General features: G+C 51.6%; 6 protein-coding genes across 6 annotated transcripts; 1 reads left to right on the top strand and 5 right to left on the bottom strand.

Annotated features, from left to right (window-relative positions):
* Positions 1-15: 15 nt before the first annotated feature.
* On the bottom strand, positions 16-1526 carry CORC01_12205 (glycosyl hydrolase family 10; the record flags this gene model as incomplete). Its single annotated transcript, XM_022623826.1, has 2 exons — positions 16-992; positions 1190-1526. The coding sequence occupies 2 exons, from the start codon at positions 1524-1526 to the stop codon at positions 16-18; spliced, it is 1314 nt and encodes a 437-aa protein (XP_022469656.1).
* A 281-nt stretch (positions 1527-1807) lies between these two features.
* CORC01_12206 (uncharacterized protein) lies at positions 1808-2014 on the top strand (the record flags this gene model as incomplete). The annotated part of the gene is made up of 1 exon (XM_022623827.1): positions 1808-2014. One exon carries the CDS (start codon positions 1808-1810, stop codon positions 2012-2014), a length of 207 nt encoding a protein of 68 aa, XP_022469657.1.
* Positions 2015-2702: 688 nt separating this feature from the next.
* CORC01_12207 (uncharacterized protein) lies at positions 2703-4390 on the bottom strand (the record flags this gene model as incomplete). Its single annotated transcript, XM_022623828.1, has 4 exons — positions 2703-3194; positions 3259-3733; positions 3809-3894; positions 3962-4390. The coding sequence occupies 4 exons, from the start codon at positions 4388-4390 to the stop codon at positions 2703-2705; spliced, it is 1482 nt and encodes a 493-aa protein (XP_022469658.1).
* A 3249-nt stretch (positions 4391-7639) lies between these two features.
* Positions 7640-8310, bottom strand: CORC01_12208 (uncharacterized protein; the record flags this gene model as incomplete). Its single annotated transcript, XM_022623829.1, has 2 exons — positions 7640-7767; positions 7971-8310. The coding sequence occupies 2 exons, from the start codon at positions 8308-8310 to the stop codon at positions 7640-7642; spliced, it is 468 nt and encodes a 155-aa protein (XP_022469659.1).
* Positions 8311-14262: 5952 nt separating this feature from the next.
* Positions 14263-15996, bottom strand: CORC01_12209 (uncharacterized protein; the record flags this gene model as incomplete). The annotated part of the gene is made up of 1 exon (XM_022623830.1): positions 14263-15996. The coding sequence occupies one exon, from the start codon at positions 15994-15996 to the stop codon at positions 14263-14265; it is 1734 nt and encodes a 577-aa protein (XP_022469660.1).
* Positions 15997-16119: 123 nt separating this feature from the next.
* Positions 16120-16977, bottom strand: CORC01_12210 (uncharacterized protein; the record flags this gene model as incomplete). Its single annotated transcript, XM_022623831.1, has 1 exon — positions 16120-16977. One exon carries the CDS (start codon positions 16975-16977, stop codon positions 16120-16122), a length of 858 nt encoding a protein of 285 aa, XP_022469661.1.
* Between the last annotated feature and the right edge of the window lie 1126 nt (positions 16978-18103).

Raw genomic sequence — 18103 nt, forward strand, 5'->3', positions numbered from 1 at the left:
CAACGAAGAGCGATATCATATCACCAGCCAAAAAAGCCAGCCGATACCGGTGGCTATCAGCGGTGAAATCAGCAACACGGCCTCGAAACGACCTGTTCCGGAAGAGGAAGGTGACTTGGCTGCCTCCACATTGCTCTTCGCCTTTGAAGGAGCCCCCGCTCCGCCGTCGGCATCGGCCTCGGTGTCGGTCCCGGCATCGGCACCCCTAACCCCGGTCCCGGCGCCAGACGCACTCGACGACAACAAGATCTCTGCACTCTGCTCCCCGCCCGCCGCTGGTGCCGCCGCCGGTACCGCTACCTGTGACGGCGCTCCTCCCAACGCCGCCGCGACGGCCGCGTATGCCGGCTTGGGTTTCATGTCCTTGTCAAACAGGCACGCATCCCCGGCCCCCTTGAACGTGGACGGAATCCAGCTGTACTTGTCCGTAAACTCCCACACCACGACGCCGACGCACTTTGCGTTATCCACGCACGTCTTGACGACGGTGCCGTAGTCCTTTGCCTGCTGCTGCACGGCCGCCGCATCAGCCGGCACCTTATCGTGCCGGATATCCAGCTCCGTGAGCGCGACCTCCAACCCCAAGTCCGTGAAGCGGGTCATGACCTTGTTCAGGGTATCCTGCGACGGCGACTTGCCGACCTGGAAATGCGCCTGGAAGCCCACGCCGTCGACTTTCGCGCCGGCGTCTTTGAGGTCCTGCACGATCTTGACGGCGCCGTCCGTCTTTTTGGAGTTGAACTCGAGGCTAAAGTCGTTGTAGTAGAGCTTGGCCGCCGGGTCGGCGGCGGCGGCGGCCTTGAAGGAGATGGGGATGAAGGCGCTGCCGAGGGTGCGGGAGAAGACGCTGTCGCGGAGGGTGCCGTTGTCGGCGAGGGCCTCGTTGACGACGTCCCAGGAGTAGCAGGCGCCTTTGTAGTGGGAGACGACGTTTGCAATGTGTGCTTCGATTACGGGTGTGAGGGTTTCTGGGGTCCAGGTTCCCGTTGAGACTGGTGTCTTTTAGTTAGTTTTTCTTTTTTTTCTTGGGGGGGTGGGGGGGGGGGGGGGGGGGGGGGGGGTGGGGTGGGGTGGGGGTGGGTGGGGGGGGGGGGTGGTGTGGGGGTTTGGGGTTTTTTTGTTGTGTTTGGGGTTGTGTTTGTGGGGGGGGGGGGGGGGAGAAGATCAGTCCAAGCAAATGGGAACACACCGAATTGTGGGAGTTGAGAATGCCATGTAAGCGCGTGGCATCGCATCATTTGCTTATTCGCCTGCGCAAGAGCCATCACGGCGTCGGGGTTCTTGAACAGGAACTGGCCCTGCTTCTTCTCTGTCGCGTCCCATTTTTGGCTGTTCTCGGGGACTACCAGACCGAACTCGCCCGTCTTGTTCAGGACTGCCATGTACGCCGCATCGTTGAAGAGGTTCGTGTCCGTCGCCGTGCCGAAAAAGAGCTTCCCGGACTTGACAGCCAGCTCGTGGAGGCCTTGTCCCGATACGACGGCTCCCCATGCCGACAATAGAAGCCAGCTCTTGATTCTCGCCATTTATGCGATTGATGGTAAAGAGCCTCGTGAGGTAAATGCGCGTAAAAGCGCCAAGACGACGGCGAGGGAAAAGATGGGATGGAAATCACGAGAAAAAAATATGAGAGAGACGTCCGGGGGGGCCAGCGGGAAGGGAAGAGGAAAGGTGTCATTCGATGTCACGTCTTTATGCGGGCACAGACTGGTCCATATACCGGCGAGCAGGAGAGAAAGACAGTCTACTATACCCCCCTCACTTTTCTCTCTTAAGCTCGCCAGCTCACACTCCAAAGAGCTTCGGCATGATCATGTGGGAAGCGGCCAGAGGCTTTGGATCGGATGCTTCGGTGCCGTACCGGGATGAGGCCGATGAGATTTCGCAGAAGAGGGGGTGGACGAGTCCGGCGACGGGCCGCCAGACGGCCTTTGAGGTGCTTCAGTTGAGGTTTCAGAATCGTCCGAACCGTGCCTTCATCCTCCTCGGCGGGGGCACCTCAAGTCACCCCTAAAGGGTTGAGAGTCAGGGACGATCTTGCATGAAGACACAGCCTAAAGTCAATTAAAACCCCTCCCAACTGGCAACACCCAAAGTGAGGCTCCGAGGCGAGGCTTAGTAGCGGGGAAGAGAGAATGCTAGCGTTGCTGAGGTGTTCAAAAGAGGGGCCGCAGACGGGGAACTCCAGCACAACGTCATTGTTGTCAGCCTCGGCAGGGCTGTTGCTGCTCATTTCTTTTTGCAGCTGGGCTTGAGGACAGACTACAAGATGGCTCGTACGGCGCCGTGGGAGAACAGAAATCAGGTATCCATCAGATGATTGACTCGGTTAGACTGCCTGAAGCAAAGGTCCGATGCTGGACTATCTCACTCTGTCCTCAAAGCTAACGCCCGGTCCCTTTCACAATTTCTTTTATGCTTTTTCTCTGACGCTATAACATCAGAATCTAGAGACCGATGGCCAGTAGCCCCGAGACTCAGGTTCCGCGCAACTCTTTAGTCTTTACGATGGTAGAGAATACACTACCAGCCTTGAGCCCCATTTACGTATCCGTACGTATCCCTCGTGTTTCAATATTTATAATGGTATGCAGCCTCTTTCCTCCCCTCAAAGTGCTAAGTCGACGGGCTGCATCTCTCAATGTTAAGGTAACTATAGAAGCCTTAATCAATCTCAACATGAAGTAAACTTTACATAAGAATTAGAGAGCAATGCTGCGGAAGCACGCCGTCTTCCAGGCCTTCCAGGAAAACGGCTGTACAATAGAGCCACGGTAGCCAATGTCAATGCCTGTTTGAATCGTGTCGAGGCCTCCTAGGGATGTAACTCCCCAACCTTTAGTCGTCGGTCCATTTTCGGGGTCCAAAATGAAGGACAGCCACAAGTCCTGCATCTCGTCGGCGACTTCATATTCAAACAGTGTCGAGTTTTGGCGCGCAATGTCGTGTGTCCCAAAGACAAGAGGGAGTTCTGCGGAGTGATAGGCGCCCTGCCCCCCGGGCATGATGTTGCTAAAGTTACTAGAGTACATGTAGCGGTAGGTCTTGAGGCCGGCCACACTTCTCAGGCTGGTCTCGTAGTGTGCGGGACAACCGAACAGACTGTCGGCGATTACGTCCGAGCCGTTGGGTGGGGGAGGAGTAGGAATGCCGCCAAAGTTCCATTCATCTCTGGTGGTTCCAATAATGGAAGGCTGTTCCAGTCACGCACAATGTCAGTAATCGCTGCCGCGTTGCTGAGAGTGTCTTGACACTTACGCCTTTAGCAACCCTTCTATCTAGAGTGCGCTGTGCATAGTCGGAAAACCTTGTTTTTTCGTCAACGACAACGTTGAATGTCAGATTACCAGCTTGATTCAGAAACTTTTGCAAGGTCCGGAAAGGAACCCTCTTCAGACAACCCAGTTCGTCCTCTTGGCATCCGAATGCGGCTGCGAGGGAAGAAAAATTAGCATGCGCAGCGTCAGTACTTCCTATCGGGATAAAAGGCGATCCCGAATCTTTGATAAAGCCAATGGCAATAGGGTTGTCATGATAAGCGTATTGGTAATAGGAGACTGACGCAGCCCCGGCACTCTGACCCCAGAGAATGATTCGCTCGGGATCGCCGCCAAATTGTGCGATATTCTCCCGTACCCATTCAATGGCCAATCGCTGGTCCAAAAGTCCAAGATTCTGTTGCGTGAGGTCAAGGCCAGCAGCGTTCGGGAATCCCCAGAGTCCAAGGCGATAGCTTTTTGGTTTATTACGTCAGTGGGATTTTCGGGCTGTGGTTTTCTTTTTCCACGGAATGGAAAGAGGTCTTAACTTGATGGCAACAACAATGTGCTTCTGGCTTCTTTGTACCCATCGCGTGGGGGTTTGATAGGCAATGTCGTTGCTTCCCTGGTCCTTCTGCGTTAAAAAGCCACGTACTTTCTTACAGACGGCGAGTGTGGACGGAAAGAAAGAGCACACATACCACTCCAAAACCTCCGCCGTAGATCCAGACAACGACCGGGAGAGCCTCGCGAGGGCCAACCGGAGCCCAGATGTTGAGCGTCAGACAATCCTCGCTGGTGCTGTTGGGCCGAATCAAGAACTCGGCAGCCCAAGCGCCTCCGCCTGTTGGAGGATCCTCCTGTGGACAAGACGGGCGTCGCGACGACGCGTTCAGGGTTCCAAACGACTCTTTGGGTAGAGCGGGAAGCCATCGCCGCTCTCCGACCGGCGCTTCGGCATAGGGGATGCCGTAGAACTGTGCGACCTCGGGCGCCGCTGCGTCTCTGAAGCCGTTGACTACGCCGTGCTTTGTTTCCACACGTGGGCTGGGTAATGCGTGGATGCTGGGAGTGAAGAGGTTGCCCAGGGCCAAAACGGCGATTAGGGCGTTTGGAATCCAGGCCTGCATCTTTGAAAGAGGTTGGGGTGGGAGCGAAGATGGAGGAGCTCTGGAGCCTTTGGGTCAATGAGAGTAAATGATATCTCAATACCATAAATCTAGAGCTTATATAGTTTCGAGGTTGCTGCGAACATGTATACGGAGCCAGTATATTTCTAGCGTGCGTTTGCTCGCTCAGTAAATGCGGGGAAGACTAGCAAGAGCCGTGTGTGGGGTTGAGAATGGTTGGCTAGTGACTGGCATGAGAATTGAATGCTACCTTGGAGAGGATTCGGCTCGGCTAGCTTCTCGGCAGGACCATGATTGTCGTGATTTACACCCCGCTGTTTGACACAAATGGCTTAACTTCCGGCGGCGCTCGATGGTTGTAAGCTAAACCATTAAGCTCAACGAAGGTTTATGATAATAAAGTTTAGACCGAAAAGCCGGGAGTATATGTTCTGATTCAACCCACAGTCATTCGAAACTCCCCAACAATTGATTTTAACGTACACGGCGGCCTCTCATTTTTCTGGGCCACTGAAGTAAGTTTGGTGTCACGCGTGTCATCGTTCATAGTGGAGACAATTCGTTGATTATCAGGAGGCACCCGTACTTGACGTTTCGATCCGAACCGTTCAGCCCGAACCGAGGATCCAAACGGGGGCTCCAATGTCAAATTACTATAGTCAGGCATCATCTGGATAAAGTCAAGTTTCGTTGCCGAAATGTTACATTCCATTCTCAAAATGGAACCTGGTACGTCGAATCGCTACCGAAAGGGAACCGCTTACCAAGGGACCATGTCCGAGACGGTCGCCCTCACCACGGATCGATTGGAAGCGACGAATCGCTGCACAGAACGCAGCGATTACCTCCCTCAAGAAGGTAAACACAGTCGAAAACAGGGAGGTCTTCGACAGGGAATCGGCCCTCCTCTCAGTCCTTGCAGCCAGTACTGATGCAATGCATACAGGGCCGCGGGGACAAGATGCGGGCGGGTTCAGGTCCGGGCTCAGGTATTTGAGCAGGATTGGGTCCCAGGTCGCCACCACCTCCGGGGGCATTCGGGCCCTCATCGTAAGAGTCGCTGCGGTACATGGCCTGGTACTGGACTTCGAAGCCGCGTAATAGTATTCGCGGCGATGGTTGACATTCATCTGGGCGAATGCCTCCCACATCTTCTGGGAAATGTCGGCGATTTCCTCGCCCTCGAACTCCTGGTTGATATTGAAAAGCCGAACTTCAGTCCCATCCAACTGGTTTCTCGAATTCTTTTTGATGCGACATTGACCTAACAAACTCAATCGGCCGTCCCAGATATCATGTCCGAGCTAGAATCTGTCCCCTAAGCTATTTCCCTTAAAAGCGAGTTGCTAAAGCGAGCTGAAAATCTGAGCGAGAAAATTTCTCCCATTGGCGTGGAGTTGCCCTGAGGGTTACGGAAGAGACTGGCACTACGGGGCTGCCAGTCAAAAAGTTGACAGACAAGCTCAAATCCGTCATGGCTGACTCTAGGGCAGATAGTGAGTCGGGGTATCGAACAATCGAGCAGCCTTCTTTGTATTCATGGGCGATGCATGTGAGTCCGGGGCTGGTGGTCGTTCTGTTTGTGATGGGGATCCATTCCTCGAAGGTATCCAGCCGGTGTTGTGCTCTTCTGCTGCCTCGTCGCACTGACCTTTCGTGACTTGTTTGCGAGGAGCTGAGCACTGTCTAAAAGGATGCAGCTGATTGCAGGCTTCAGTTTGGAAGCTATGGTGAAGGCACTGTTGACAATACATACGCTGTGAATCATCTCAGCGCCGACGCGTAGGCATGTTCAATTAATGTCGCTATCCGACACTTAGTAAAGTGATTAGAAGGTTGCATTTAGGGAGGGACCAGTAATTGATTATATTTTCATGATATTGGAATTGCCTGTTTTGAGCTGCGGTCTGATAATAGTATCACTGTCGGCCTTGTGCTCAGAAAGCTGCGCCTTGGCCTGTCGAAGGTGTTCATGGCGTTCCGCTTGTCTTTTCGTTCTTCTTCTAGTGCTGCGCCTAGATCCATCTCAGTTTCCTCCAGCTGAGTCACCCCTGACGCATATATATATATATATATACAGGCAAACGGTTGAGCAGTACCTGGTAGGCTTTAATAGCTATTGAAAGTAGGTGTACGTAGTGTAGTAAAAGTATGAATTCCTTGGACAGCTAGAAGGGATATGAAGGTGGGCTTGAGCCCCTATCATACATTGCTGGAGGTATCGTACCCCTGTACAACCACTGTGAGGTCGCACTTCAACAATGGCCGCAACGCTTTGGGGTCAAGTCGTTGCTGCATGTTAATCACGCCTCGTTGTCATGCCGCTCTTCCTTGTTGTGGTAGTCCGAGAAGAATTTAAAGTCATGGAGAGCCCAGAAACCAGCCACCCTGTGCTACTGCACTTCAGGCCCCTCGTTGATAAAAGAGAAAGCCAAGCCATCCAACAGTGCACGACAACCCAATGTCCGTCGCATCTCACTGGGATTGGGGACGCCAAACATGGCGAGATCCTTCCATACCCTCGGAGGCAATGTCTTGGTATCCATATGGACCTCTAACCAGATGAATCTTGGGACGACACCATCGGCTGGAAGAACTGTAGCCACGAAGTGGTTTTCCGAGGGACGCGTATTAGGAGGCAGGTTGAAGGCAAGAAGTAGTCGTAGGACTAGACTTGGCCGCTTGATGACCTAAGTAGAGGCGTGGACGAAGGTCATCTGCTGCCTCACACTCCGCAGAGTATTTTTACGACCCTTAATAGCTTATTTGAACTAGACGTAGAGATTGGTTAAATATAGGCTGACGCTTCCTAGCTCTTGCTGTACCTTGAGGGGGCCCGGCGCGTCCATTATAGCTTGGGACAGTCCCCTGTAGATACTTCTCTCTGAGAGTAGTGAATCTCAGATCCGTATTTGAAAGGGAGGTGCTGCATATGGGCCCGGCTGACTCTGGCCCGTCGTGGTAATTCTTGTGAGGATGTAATATACCCGGAAAGGTAATTTTGAGACAGTCTTTGCTAGAGCGAGAGTAAGTTCGACTTGTTCCGTCGAGGAAAGCTGGAGGTCGAGTATATGCAATTTGTTATTATAGGAGGCGTTTGGTAGTAATAGGCGAATATTGGTGAGCTTGATTGTCTTTCGCGTCAGCCATGGTATCCTTGGCACAGTGCTTGGGCGCAGTCGATGGGGATTGGTAGAACACATGGACCGTGAATAAGTCCGAGAACTTTTCAGTTATGACCTTGTACGTCTAGTCAAGGACCGACGCCGGCATTGAGATTCCGGAGGGCAGGTACACTGCATCTCCGTTCTCCCGGTTCTTGGCCTTATGCTGGGCGATCGTCTCTCCCAACGTAAACAGAGTCGTGATCGTCTTTCCTATGCCGCACTCGTTAGTAAGTATGCCGCCCCTGATCGGGTAGGCGGCCTACTAATTAAGCTAGTTCGAATCTAGGATAGAAATATTAGCCATTTGAGTTTTTCAAAAACAAAAGCAGGAGCCGAAAAGGACTATTTAAGTTTTATAAAACCCGTCGGGCACGGATTTTTAAAACTCAAACCAGGGGTGGTTGTGAACTTACCAATAATCTGATGGGGCTTCAGGTAGAAATCCCGAATGTCTTCAGATATGAGACATTTGTCCCAGGTTGACCTAGGAGGCGCAATCAGGACCTTGGACACGATGTCGACTAGATAATCGTTCTTTAGGAGGTTCCCACCGAGGAGGCGGCGGGACGCAGCTAAGCTGGCTATATCATCCGGCATCAGGGCACTAGCGGGGTTACGAACGTCGTCCGCCCGTTCCCGGGGGACGCTGCTATCCTGAGCCAACGGGTGGCGGATGGACTCTTCTCCTCCACCAGCCGAGACTGCCAACAGGCGAAAGTCCTCGGGTACGAGACTGCTCAGACTGTTTTCCATGGTCTTTGGCCGTAGAAACGAGCTCGAGCCAGTCGAATTCTGGAGGTTATAAAGCGACGGGAATTTATTCATGAAATGGCCCTTGTCGGTCTCCTTTCTCTTGAAGTACTCCTAGTACTTCCTGAAACCTTTCTCGGATGCTGGGGTATCGGAAGTCTTAGCGAGCTTCGAGTACTCAATGACAATGTTCAGCTGGGCAATCCCAGGAACACCTCGGGTGCTTGCGGTGCATATTCCGGTGTATAACGCGACTCCTGAAGAGTGTCTGAAATCTTGATGTCAATGATTGGCCCCTTTTTGTCTTTGTTAGGGACGTTCTATGCGGATTGGACGTGCTGAAAATGAGCTTCCATGACACCGCAGATGGTAAGGAGGTCGTAGTAACAGGAGGATTACTGGGTCCGCTCATCATAATAGACCTGGAAGAATTTATCGTGCCTTCCTCAGTCTCAATCTCACCGAACGGGTCATTCTATGGGCTGGATCCTCCTCTAAATCCTGCCCAGGGCCTGGTCGAGCTTGGTGATCCTCTTGCTCACGCTATAGGGAACGGTGTAATAGGCACCTTTGAGTCTACCCAGACCGCCGCTGCATAACGTATAGGTGTTGAATATGACGCGGGTGTGCTTTTTAACTACCCTGTTATCTTCATTAAACCTGCCGATCTAAAGTATAGTGGTATAACGGTTGGCGAGCGTCGATGCATTATGGACCAGTGTTGGTGAATACATTTTCTAAAACCGCTTGTAAGGCCCCGGGTCTTGAATAGTCTGTAATAAAGGAGCGGATGTGGGGAATTATGGACGGAGGCAGGGCGTCGACATACGATCATGTCTCTGGGCCCTTGAACGCTCCGAGGTGTGTTGCCAGTGTCTCAACTTTGTTTGCGAATGCGATGGTGACGCCGTTGCGCTTGGTCGCCATTATAGCTTCCAGGTACCTGGACGGCCAAGCCGAGGTTCTGCATACCGTCGCAACGCAGAACGCTCGTCTCTGTCAGCTTCGTCACGGAATGGCGGTTTCTGTCGACGACGACTTCGGTGCCTCCCTGCAGCCGTTTCACCTCTTCGCCCACCGTCGTCAAGAAGGTAATGCGGGGGTTGTCTTGCCCGTCTTCTCCCCTCCAGACAAGCAATTGCTGCCGCTTAAGTTTATCACGTCCTTGTCGCTACTCTTGTGTATCTCGCGACTTACCGACTAGCAGCTCGAGCCAGTAGCGGTGTAGCCAGTAGCAGGCCTCTTACGGGCTCTAGTTGCCAGCGGTGAAAGCCAGCAGTGGAAGCTGTACCACGAAAGCATGGCACATACTCCAGCTGCGCGAGCTTGTGCAATCAGATCAGTGATCAAATTTTGCGTAAAATGGCCAACAGTAGAAGTCATCGTGCCCTTTTTGACGATGACTTTGCGTCTATGCCCGATGTCGGCTTCAGACGCTTGCTCCCAGCAGTATGTTGCTTATGACCATGGACCTTTCGCCCTGGCCGCCAGAATCTGCCAAGACGTCCCGGGGGTCAATAGCTGCGCTGTCGTTTCATTCCTTACTGGTACAAATGGTTGGACGAAGCTAAAAACTAGGAAAACCAGACAAAGTTTCTGACTTCTCGTACTTGAGAAGTGCAACATCGCGCCACTTGCTCATGTCGTCTTTCGATTTCTGGGGTGGCATTTGCTAATTATCTCTGTCGAAAAGTTACGACTTGTATGTCCTTGGGAGCCAATGGTGCAGTGAAGGTGAGTTGAAAGAGACTGGACTATAATATAGGGTGAAAAGTGTATTGTGACTGAAATATCTCCACAAGACAGCCATGCATTGGCATTCACCCTGCAGGTTCCAATCTAAATAGTTCGTCCGTCCGGTCCGTAAATGAGGGGGTTCAGATTGATATGATATCCTCTTTGGTGGGAATATGGCCATGAAGGAGAATACCCTCTTGAGCCTGAGAATATTCACCTTTGATCAGTTGGGGAAGACAAGATTGCAGCATGCCCTAGAATGACTGGACTAATGACCAGAAATGCCCTTCTCCTCGTGAAGTAGAGTTCTAACTGAAGCCTCCAGCTTCGGGAAGACGGTTTCTCCAGCAACGTCAGTCGAGACCTGATAGTCGCCTTAAGGCCGAGTCGAAGGGACAGTGGAGGTAAATCCTCCTCCCCTTTATCATTGGGGTCGAGTCGGGTGTAGTATTGCAGAGATCCCGTCGCGTCGCTCGACGGCAAGCCGTTGACCTCTTGGACGCCCCTGGTCCCCGGTCACTAAGCCCTTGGACTTGGCCTTGGCGCGATATTATATTGATCCTGGGTTAGAGTCTCAAGTTGAATCTGCCGTTCGGCCGAGCGTGAAAGAGTTGCAGACCGAGGCGGAGGCGGTGACAAGGAACTCTCTGTTGGGTCATACTCAGGAAGTCCTTCTATAGGCGACCAAGGTTTCTTTGAAGCGTCATCGTCAGAAAGTTCAGCTCGCGATAGATTCATCGCGGTGTGGTGGACATGACCCACTTACCGTTGGAGACCCCGATTAAGCAAGAACTTGCCCACGGCGTCGATCTCCTCAAGTTTGGCCCGCATAAAGACACTACCGTTCAGAACCTCAACAGATTCCTCCTTAGTCTCGGCAAGCCGGGTTTTGTGGCTTGCCACTTTGGCTTCAACATTGTCTGGGCCGCGGCGGGGTGGTGAGTACAGAAGTGGCGTAAGATATATTGGGCCCGTGGTATAATTCGGCTGGAGTTGTAATCTGGACGATAAACTCTGTTCTTGACTCTGCTTATTCAGTCGCTGCTCGAGGTGGTCGTTTGAAATATGGAGAGAGGTGTGTATTTAGGATCGGAAAGGTGGTAGAGCAGAAGAATTGTGAGCCTCGAAGCTGTCTACCTTGGGGTGGAGTTATTGATATTGGTTGTCTTGTGTTCCTCAACAAGTGATGTTCGTTGGAGCAAATGGATCAGTTGGCGCAGAAACCAGAGTCTGGCTCGTCCTTGATCGCCACCTTCGGTTGGGTCTGCTTCTCGACCGGCCCGTGACGACATCCTCCTCCAGCGTGGCGGAACTCGCCTCATGGCCCTAATGGAGTCGCACATCAAACAGAACCTCGTTTTCAACCTACCAGCGCCTTTTCCGTTGGTCTGATCGGCTTTGATCTACTGAAAGAAAAGCTGCCCAGATGTAGGCATCGAGGGTTGCCCTTAAGGTTATGAGAGAATCAATTGGCCCTCAATATGGCCTGGGTCCGGCTTCAAGAAAACACAGTCTTAGTCGACACATGCTATGTTGTTACGCGACTATCAGAAACCTTATCGAAATCTGGCTGTTTTGAAGAAAACAACTTTGGCTGCTGCGCAAGGTATACTTGCAGCCTGCTTAGCAGCGTCGATGACTACGGCGAACACATTGCCATAGGCACATGTCGGGCCCGGCTTTCTGACGGCTTCACAAGACCAATAGAGACGATGATACAAAAGGCTCATGGTTGGCTGCTCTGTCTAATGCTTTTTCGGAAGTAGGAACGCCCAGAAAGTGTGTCGGTTGTAACTGTGACCTCCAAGCGGTCGATTGGCCACCAATGCGAATCAGAATTTGCCCTGGAATCAGCAAAACCGAAAAGTGACAAGTCTAAGCTGCCTCGGATGGAAAGTTCCTTGAAAGCAGATGTCCGGATGCATTGCTCTGGGTTTGAATGATCCAGCGTCTGAAATCCAGAGGTCAACTGTAGCTGATTGGCTTCTTTTTCCAATATACTCATACATGTCTCGACTCCTCTCAATGTAAGAGAGAGCCGGCCCGGGGTTTCTTCGAATTGAAGCAGGGCCTAGAACCGTAGATGAGGAAAATGGCTGCCCCGAACAATTTTGTACTCAAAAATATCCTCTCTGAGCCCTTCTTTCAGCCTCCTCTACTGATCAAGTTGGTTTTCTTGGGTCCAGAAATTGTCATATTGATAGCTCTGAGCCCCAAGATCAGATATCTCCTCTTGCGCTTCGATCAGCTCTCTTCTGGCTCGAGGAATGACGTCTTGTCTGTCGTTAGATAACACCACCACGTTGCGAACTAGAATTCAAGAGATGAATAGAATCGCGATATTCATAGCGAGTATAGAACCGTCTCCATAAAAGATGTGAATGCGGATGGCTACCTAAAACTAGGCCACTCTATGGTCTTTATGACATTTGTGTGTGTGTGTATGTGTGTATATGTATGTGTTGGTATCCGTATCACAGGATAACTAGGTTCGAACCGTAGTTCCGGTGGATAACGAAGGGTCAATTGACTGTATATTGATCTCCACGTGAAGTGGAAAAGAGAATCTCTAACCGTAGGTTAGCCCGTCAGTTGGAAGCTGATATGGAGGTCCGTAGATGGCCCCTGCGCTTGCGCTAACTCGAGGTCGAATTGGATTTCCAATCCGACAGTATATATGGGGCGAACACATATAAGTGGGAGTTTTCCAGTGTGAAAACGAGGGACCGATTTCAAGCTCTTGGCCTTCTTCAAGTGCTTGTTAGGGGCCTTCAGTCCACAGCCCGTGGTCATCTCGTCTGCCTGGATGGTAGTCCTCTGAGTAGGGCATCGATCTGCCGACCAATCATTTGTGCCAAATTCTTTGGTAGATGGATGTCCCGTCTAGCTTCAACTTTTCAACGACAATTCTTGACCGATTCCCACGCCTCTCGCTCTCCTTCCCATCATGCCTCGCGCGCGTTACGACGACTTTGGTGGTTTCTCCGACGCGGAGGATGAGGGATACTCGGGTTGTGGCCCCCTTCTCCCGGGCGGAACCCCCATCTCTCCTGAGCCAGAGAGTGACGAAGAGCCGGAGATCGAGAACGACGAGAGCGACAACGGAGACGTTCTCGCAAGACTTGATTAGATGCCTGAGTACGCTGTATTCTGGTGCGCGTGTTTCCCTCCTTATGAGATTATTTTAGGATTGCAGAGATAACAAGAGCGGTAGGCGAAAGACGTCATTAGTGAGCCAGCCGAAGAGGTTTCCTGAGCTGCCGTAGTACTGGGGAGGACCCAATAGCCTACATCTACGGTTGCTATTCAGGGTTTGGGGGATGAAATTCGGAAGTCGATATCCCTGAACTTCACTATAGGCCCGGCTTCTTGTCAAACAAAACAGTCCTTTGGTCGACGTGCAACCAACGGGTCGTTGAATCCAAGGAAGACAAAGTCAATTATGGCTGGAGTGAATGAAATAAAAGTGACAAATAAACACAACTACTTTGGTCGAAATCTTTTCTTCAGGAAATTCATATAAAAGGATCGTTACATGTGCGCTTTTTCGAGCATAGAGATTTCGAAGTCATGTTGACAGGTCTTGACCACAATCAATGGATTCAGAGCCAATGTGAGTTCCACGAGGGGTAGTTTTGATAAGCGTCATCTTTGATGAGGCAGATATCTTTCATCTCCCTGGACATTGAGATCCCTCATCAGACTCTCCTACAGGCGGAGTAGAGAGTCTCCGGGATAGCTGCCCCTGTGCAAGCGTATTGTCTAGCCGTGCGGTACAATTCGCGGATCAATGAACGCCAATATTCTGTATTCCAGTCGTCTGTTCATTCGTGATTCATTCTGCGTTGGAAACGGTCGGATGGTGTGAAAGGGACTTTGAGAGCGACTGTTGAAAAGGCTGGAGCACGGAACAATTATTCAAGAGAAAATAGGTCTCAATTTATGAGTGGAGTGTACAAAAGTAGAGTGAACAAAGAGCAACTAGTGCCCACAAAGGTAAACGAGCCAAGAATACTGGAGAAACGATTGAGACCATGTGCAAACTAAGCCAAAGTCTTAACATCGTGCTCTTGCCAGTATCCTAGACAGAAGCAAACCCCACCATACGTCAACTCAAATCCCACAAAAGTCTGACACTCCTTAAAATCCCTCTCCAATCCAGTAAAGAAGATGAACTCGGAAAAGGCATGACTTTCACTCTCACAATTTCGAAAGCCATCAAGCAATCTGAAATGTCTTTGCATTCCAGCCAAAAGCCCTAGTCAGCCTCGCAGCCATCCTGCGCGAACGATGCCCCTCGATCTGCGACGAGATGCTGCCGTGGGTGACGTGGAACTGGATCGACTGTTTCCATCTATAACTGCCGTCCTCTGACGGTGAGGGCACAAAGGCGATGGCGGAACCCTTCTTCCTGTCGGCGGTGAAGCCGACCTCGACCATGGCGGCTGTGAACTCGGGCCAGGTGAGGGACCCCTGGTGGAGGCTCTTATCGAACATGGTTGCCATGACAGTGGCTGTTCGCGCGCTCACATGGATCACTTCCCCTGGGGGAGTGGCAGAAAAGGTGTCATTGGCGCGGTCTTTGTTGTTTTTGAGCTCGAGAGCTTTGTCGTTAACGACGCTGTCATCAAGCTTCAGCAAATCTTCCTGGATATCCACCCTGACCTCGCCCTCATCTACGTCCCCATCCTTGTCGTTATCCCTGTCCTCATCCTCCTGGTCGTCTCTATGGAGAGACTCGCCAAAGTTATCTTCCGTAGGGGTGACATTCGTATGACCGGGGACGGCGGCTGGGGCCCGGGGGAAGTTGGCGAGAAGATTGTTGACGGAAACGAAGGACTTGGTGTCAATATGGTCAGTGATTGTGTTACTTGATGCGGCGTCTGAGTCCCGGTGGACGCTGAAGATGCCTTTTTGGGTGGAAAAATCGCGCTCAGAATATCCCAAGGCCAGCGATTCGGTCTTGGAAGTTCCAAGCCCATCAACTGAGGAATCTCCCCCAGCCTTTGAAGGTGATGTGGTAGTGGGATCATCGGCCAGGGCAGCCGCTTCCTCGAGCTGGACATCGGGCTGCTGCGCGCTCTTTTTCTTCTTCTTTTTTAGCTTCTTCTTCTTCTTCTTCTTGTTGACAGGTTTGTCTAAATGCTCCAAGCCACATGTACATGCTGAGACCGGAAAGCCGATGTTGAAGCTCACTCTGCTCATAGCATGATGGCCGAGATCAGGAAAACTGTCGATACAGCTCAACACCAGAAACCAGTAGCGTGCTCCAATGCAGATGCCCAATTTCTCCTCAATGGCCTCGAGGATCTTGTCCTTTGCCGCAAAAGCCACGGCAGGCTCCGATAGCTTGTCAATGTCGGGTACAATTCCTCGGAGGTCGAGTCTCCTCCTGACGGTGGCGAGTTCGGCGTCCAGCTGATGAATGCGAGAGACGTACAACTGCCCTTTTGTGTAGCTCACCGGCGGGAGGTTCAGGTGCTTCTCCAGGTCGATGATGAAACTCGTGATCAGATTCAGGTTTGCGAAGCACGTACTCAAGGAAAACTCTGAGAACTCGATCCCTTCAGGGACCATAGTCGTGAGTCCCGGACTTGGTTGGTTGTAGAACTCGGCGAGATTCGTTAGAAAAGACGCCGCCTGTCTGGGAGTCAATCCTGGCTTGCACAGTTGAAGACTGTAGTACGTCTTCCGATCTCTCTTCTCGATCGGCCCGTCCTTGAGGACAACTGCTTCGTTGCCCAAGTTGTCATAGGTATCTGGAACTCGCTCAAAGTACTTTTCTGCTTTGAAGCACTGAACTATTCGCTTAACTTCCCCCTGTGATTTGAGGAACTTGAGGTGGAGGACGTTAGAAAGCTCCTGGGCTAGAAACTCGCGCCGTTTGGCCGTCTTTTGGGAGTTCTCTAGTATGTGTATCGCACACAGAAGAACGCGAATGTAGTATGCCATATTTGCGTCTTTCTGAGTGGCGCACAACAGATCAAAGAGACAGGCCCCAACGTACTTGTCAAGGTCTTTGTCCATATTCGTGCGTCCGCTGGCGTCTGGTATTCTCTCTGGGAGGCTGAGCCACTAGTTCACAGCCTCCATCTCGAGGACATCAGGTTGTGACGAAACCGTCTTCAACCAAACGATTGCCTCATCCTCCTCGGTCTTGATGAAGTTGATGAAGGGTTGGAGGCCGGAGTTGCTGGCGAGCGTGAGGATGGGAACCCTATCTCCAGAGTCATCCGTCTTGTTGTAGCATGTGCACTTTGGGTGTCGGCAATCGGTGGCCAAGACTGTGAGCATAATGACGATGACCCGGTGGAGAAGCTCTGCGAAGAATATTTGTCTCGCTACGACAAGTTCGCCAATGGGTTCGGGTACCCATAGAGAGTGTTCTGTTTCTAGGTTGGCGATGGCATGAGAGTAGATGCCGAGATCGACGGAGCGGGCGTATTCTTCACCGTCCTGAAAGGACATGAAATTGCCGTCGAATTGGTCTAGGAAAATATATTGGTTGAATCTCGCGCGGACAAAGTCACAATCGCCTGGCGCACCATTCATTCCATTCCTGAACTGTTCCGAAAGAGATGTCGTAGCGCGATGGTGTAGGATATCCAGGAAAGCATCGCTGTCTGGATTGGTGATTTGCTCTGCGTTCCACTCAGGCCCGAGGAAGTGAGAAAAAACCGTGCAAGGTGAGTCAGCGTTTCTAAGGATGAAACATGTTGAGCCGTTCTTCATCAACGCATCTCGATCAAGCTGTTCAAGTCTCTTCCAGTAGCTGACAAGGGCCGGGCCGTGTTGTTCGTACAGGCGGACCAGTTCGTGATGAGTCTGTCTCAAAAGGCCTGGCGAAGATCTTCTGGTCGGATCGGGTGAGAAGGTGTTGCGATTCTTGTCTGGTTGCTTGAGCTGATCCATGATTGCTGCCACCCGATTCATGGGTTCGAGTAGCGAGAGGGCTGTGTAGCAAGGAGGTTGAGTAGCGAGTGTGAGTGCGACGCGGTGTGAACCATGATCTTTCTCGGCGCAAGAAAAAAATCATGGAGCGGTCAGAAAATCTGCCGTGAGTGCGGTGAGTGGAAGGAGGAAGGAAGTATTTGCAAACGGAAAGTGGGGGATCTGGTGGGATATTCGGGGCGGTGGTGTGGGAGTAGACATCTTCCCCTGACACTCTTTCCCATCACGGCCGAAGCTCTGCTTGGAGAAGTTTTCGGCCTGGCGAAGTGAGATAACGTCCAAATCAGCAAGTTCATTCTGTGGACAGGTGTTCTTGTCATTTGTTTGTGTCTAATCATGGGCAGTGAATAGCGAAGCTTGGAGGAGGTCCAGAGGAGAGATTTTCTCAGGGGCAAGGCTGCTAATATTGTGATTCATAGGGTAAGTATCTACCCGGGACCGGGGGGGGGGGGGGGCCGGGGGGGGGGGGGGGGGGGGGGGGGGGTGGGGGGGGCGCAGGGGGAGTATTTGTCACGGGCGGGGGGGCTGAATTGGGGTAAGATAGGGGGTCACCCACCCCGGGGCGGGGGGGGGGGGGGGGTTCAAAAGGGTGCCATGCCTATACCAGGCTTATAAATAGCGTTGAGGTTTCATCTTTCTGCCCATATAGTAGTGGAAGTATATAGAAATGATAAAACGACCCTTAAGGTAACGAATTACATGGTTTTAACAACATTTTAAGTATCTATTCTAAGAATAGATTTATCTGTTCAGAATAGATCGATTCCAGATTAAAAAATAGAAGGAAGGAAGGAAGGAATAACATCTTTAGGTTACATTATCCATATATATATATATAATATTCTGGATCGTACCCGCCCTAATAAGTGCTCATGACCCTTAAGGTCACTAAGCGTACTTCCTTTTCGGGCAATGTTGAAAACCCCCTCCAAACCGCATAGGTACATGTAAGCACTTCGGAAGTAAGATAAGGAGAGAGTCTGAGAGATGCTTAAATCCAGGAGCACTTGGAGAGGACATGGAGGATGTATAAATACTTGCCTGGGGAGCTGGAACCTCCGGCCGTACCTGGCATGGCTGATCATGGGGCCCTCCCCAGGAATCTAAG

Source organism: Colletotrichum orchidophilum, assembly GCF_001831195.1.
Source record: "Colletotrichum orchidophilum strain IMI 309357 chromosome Unknown Scaffold_146.1, whole genome shotgun sequence".
NCBI classification, from domain to species: Eukaryota; Fungi; Ascomycota; class Sordariomycetes; order Glomerellales; family Glomerellaceae; genus Colletotrichum; species Colletotrichum orchidophilum.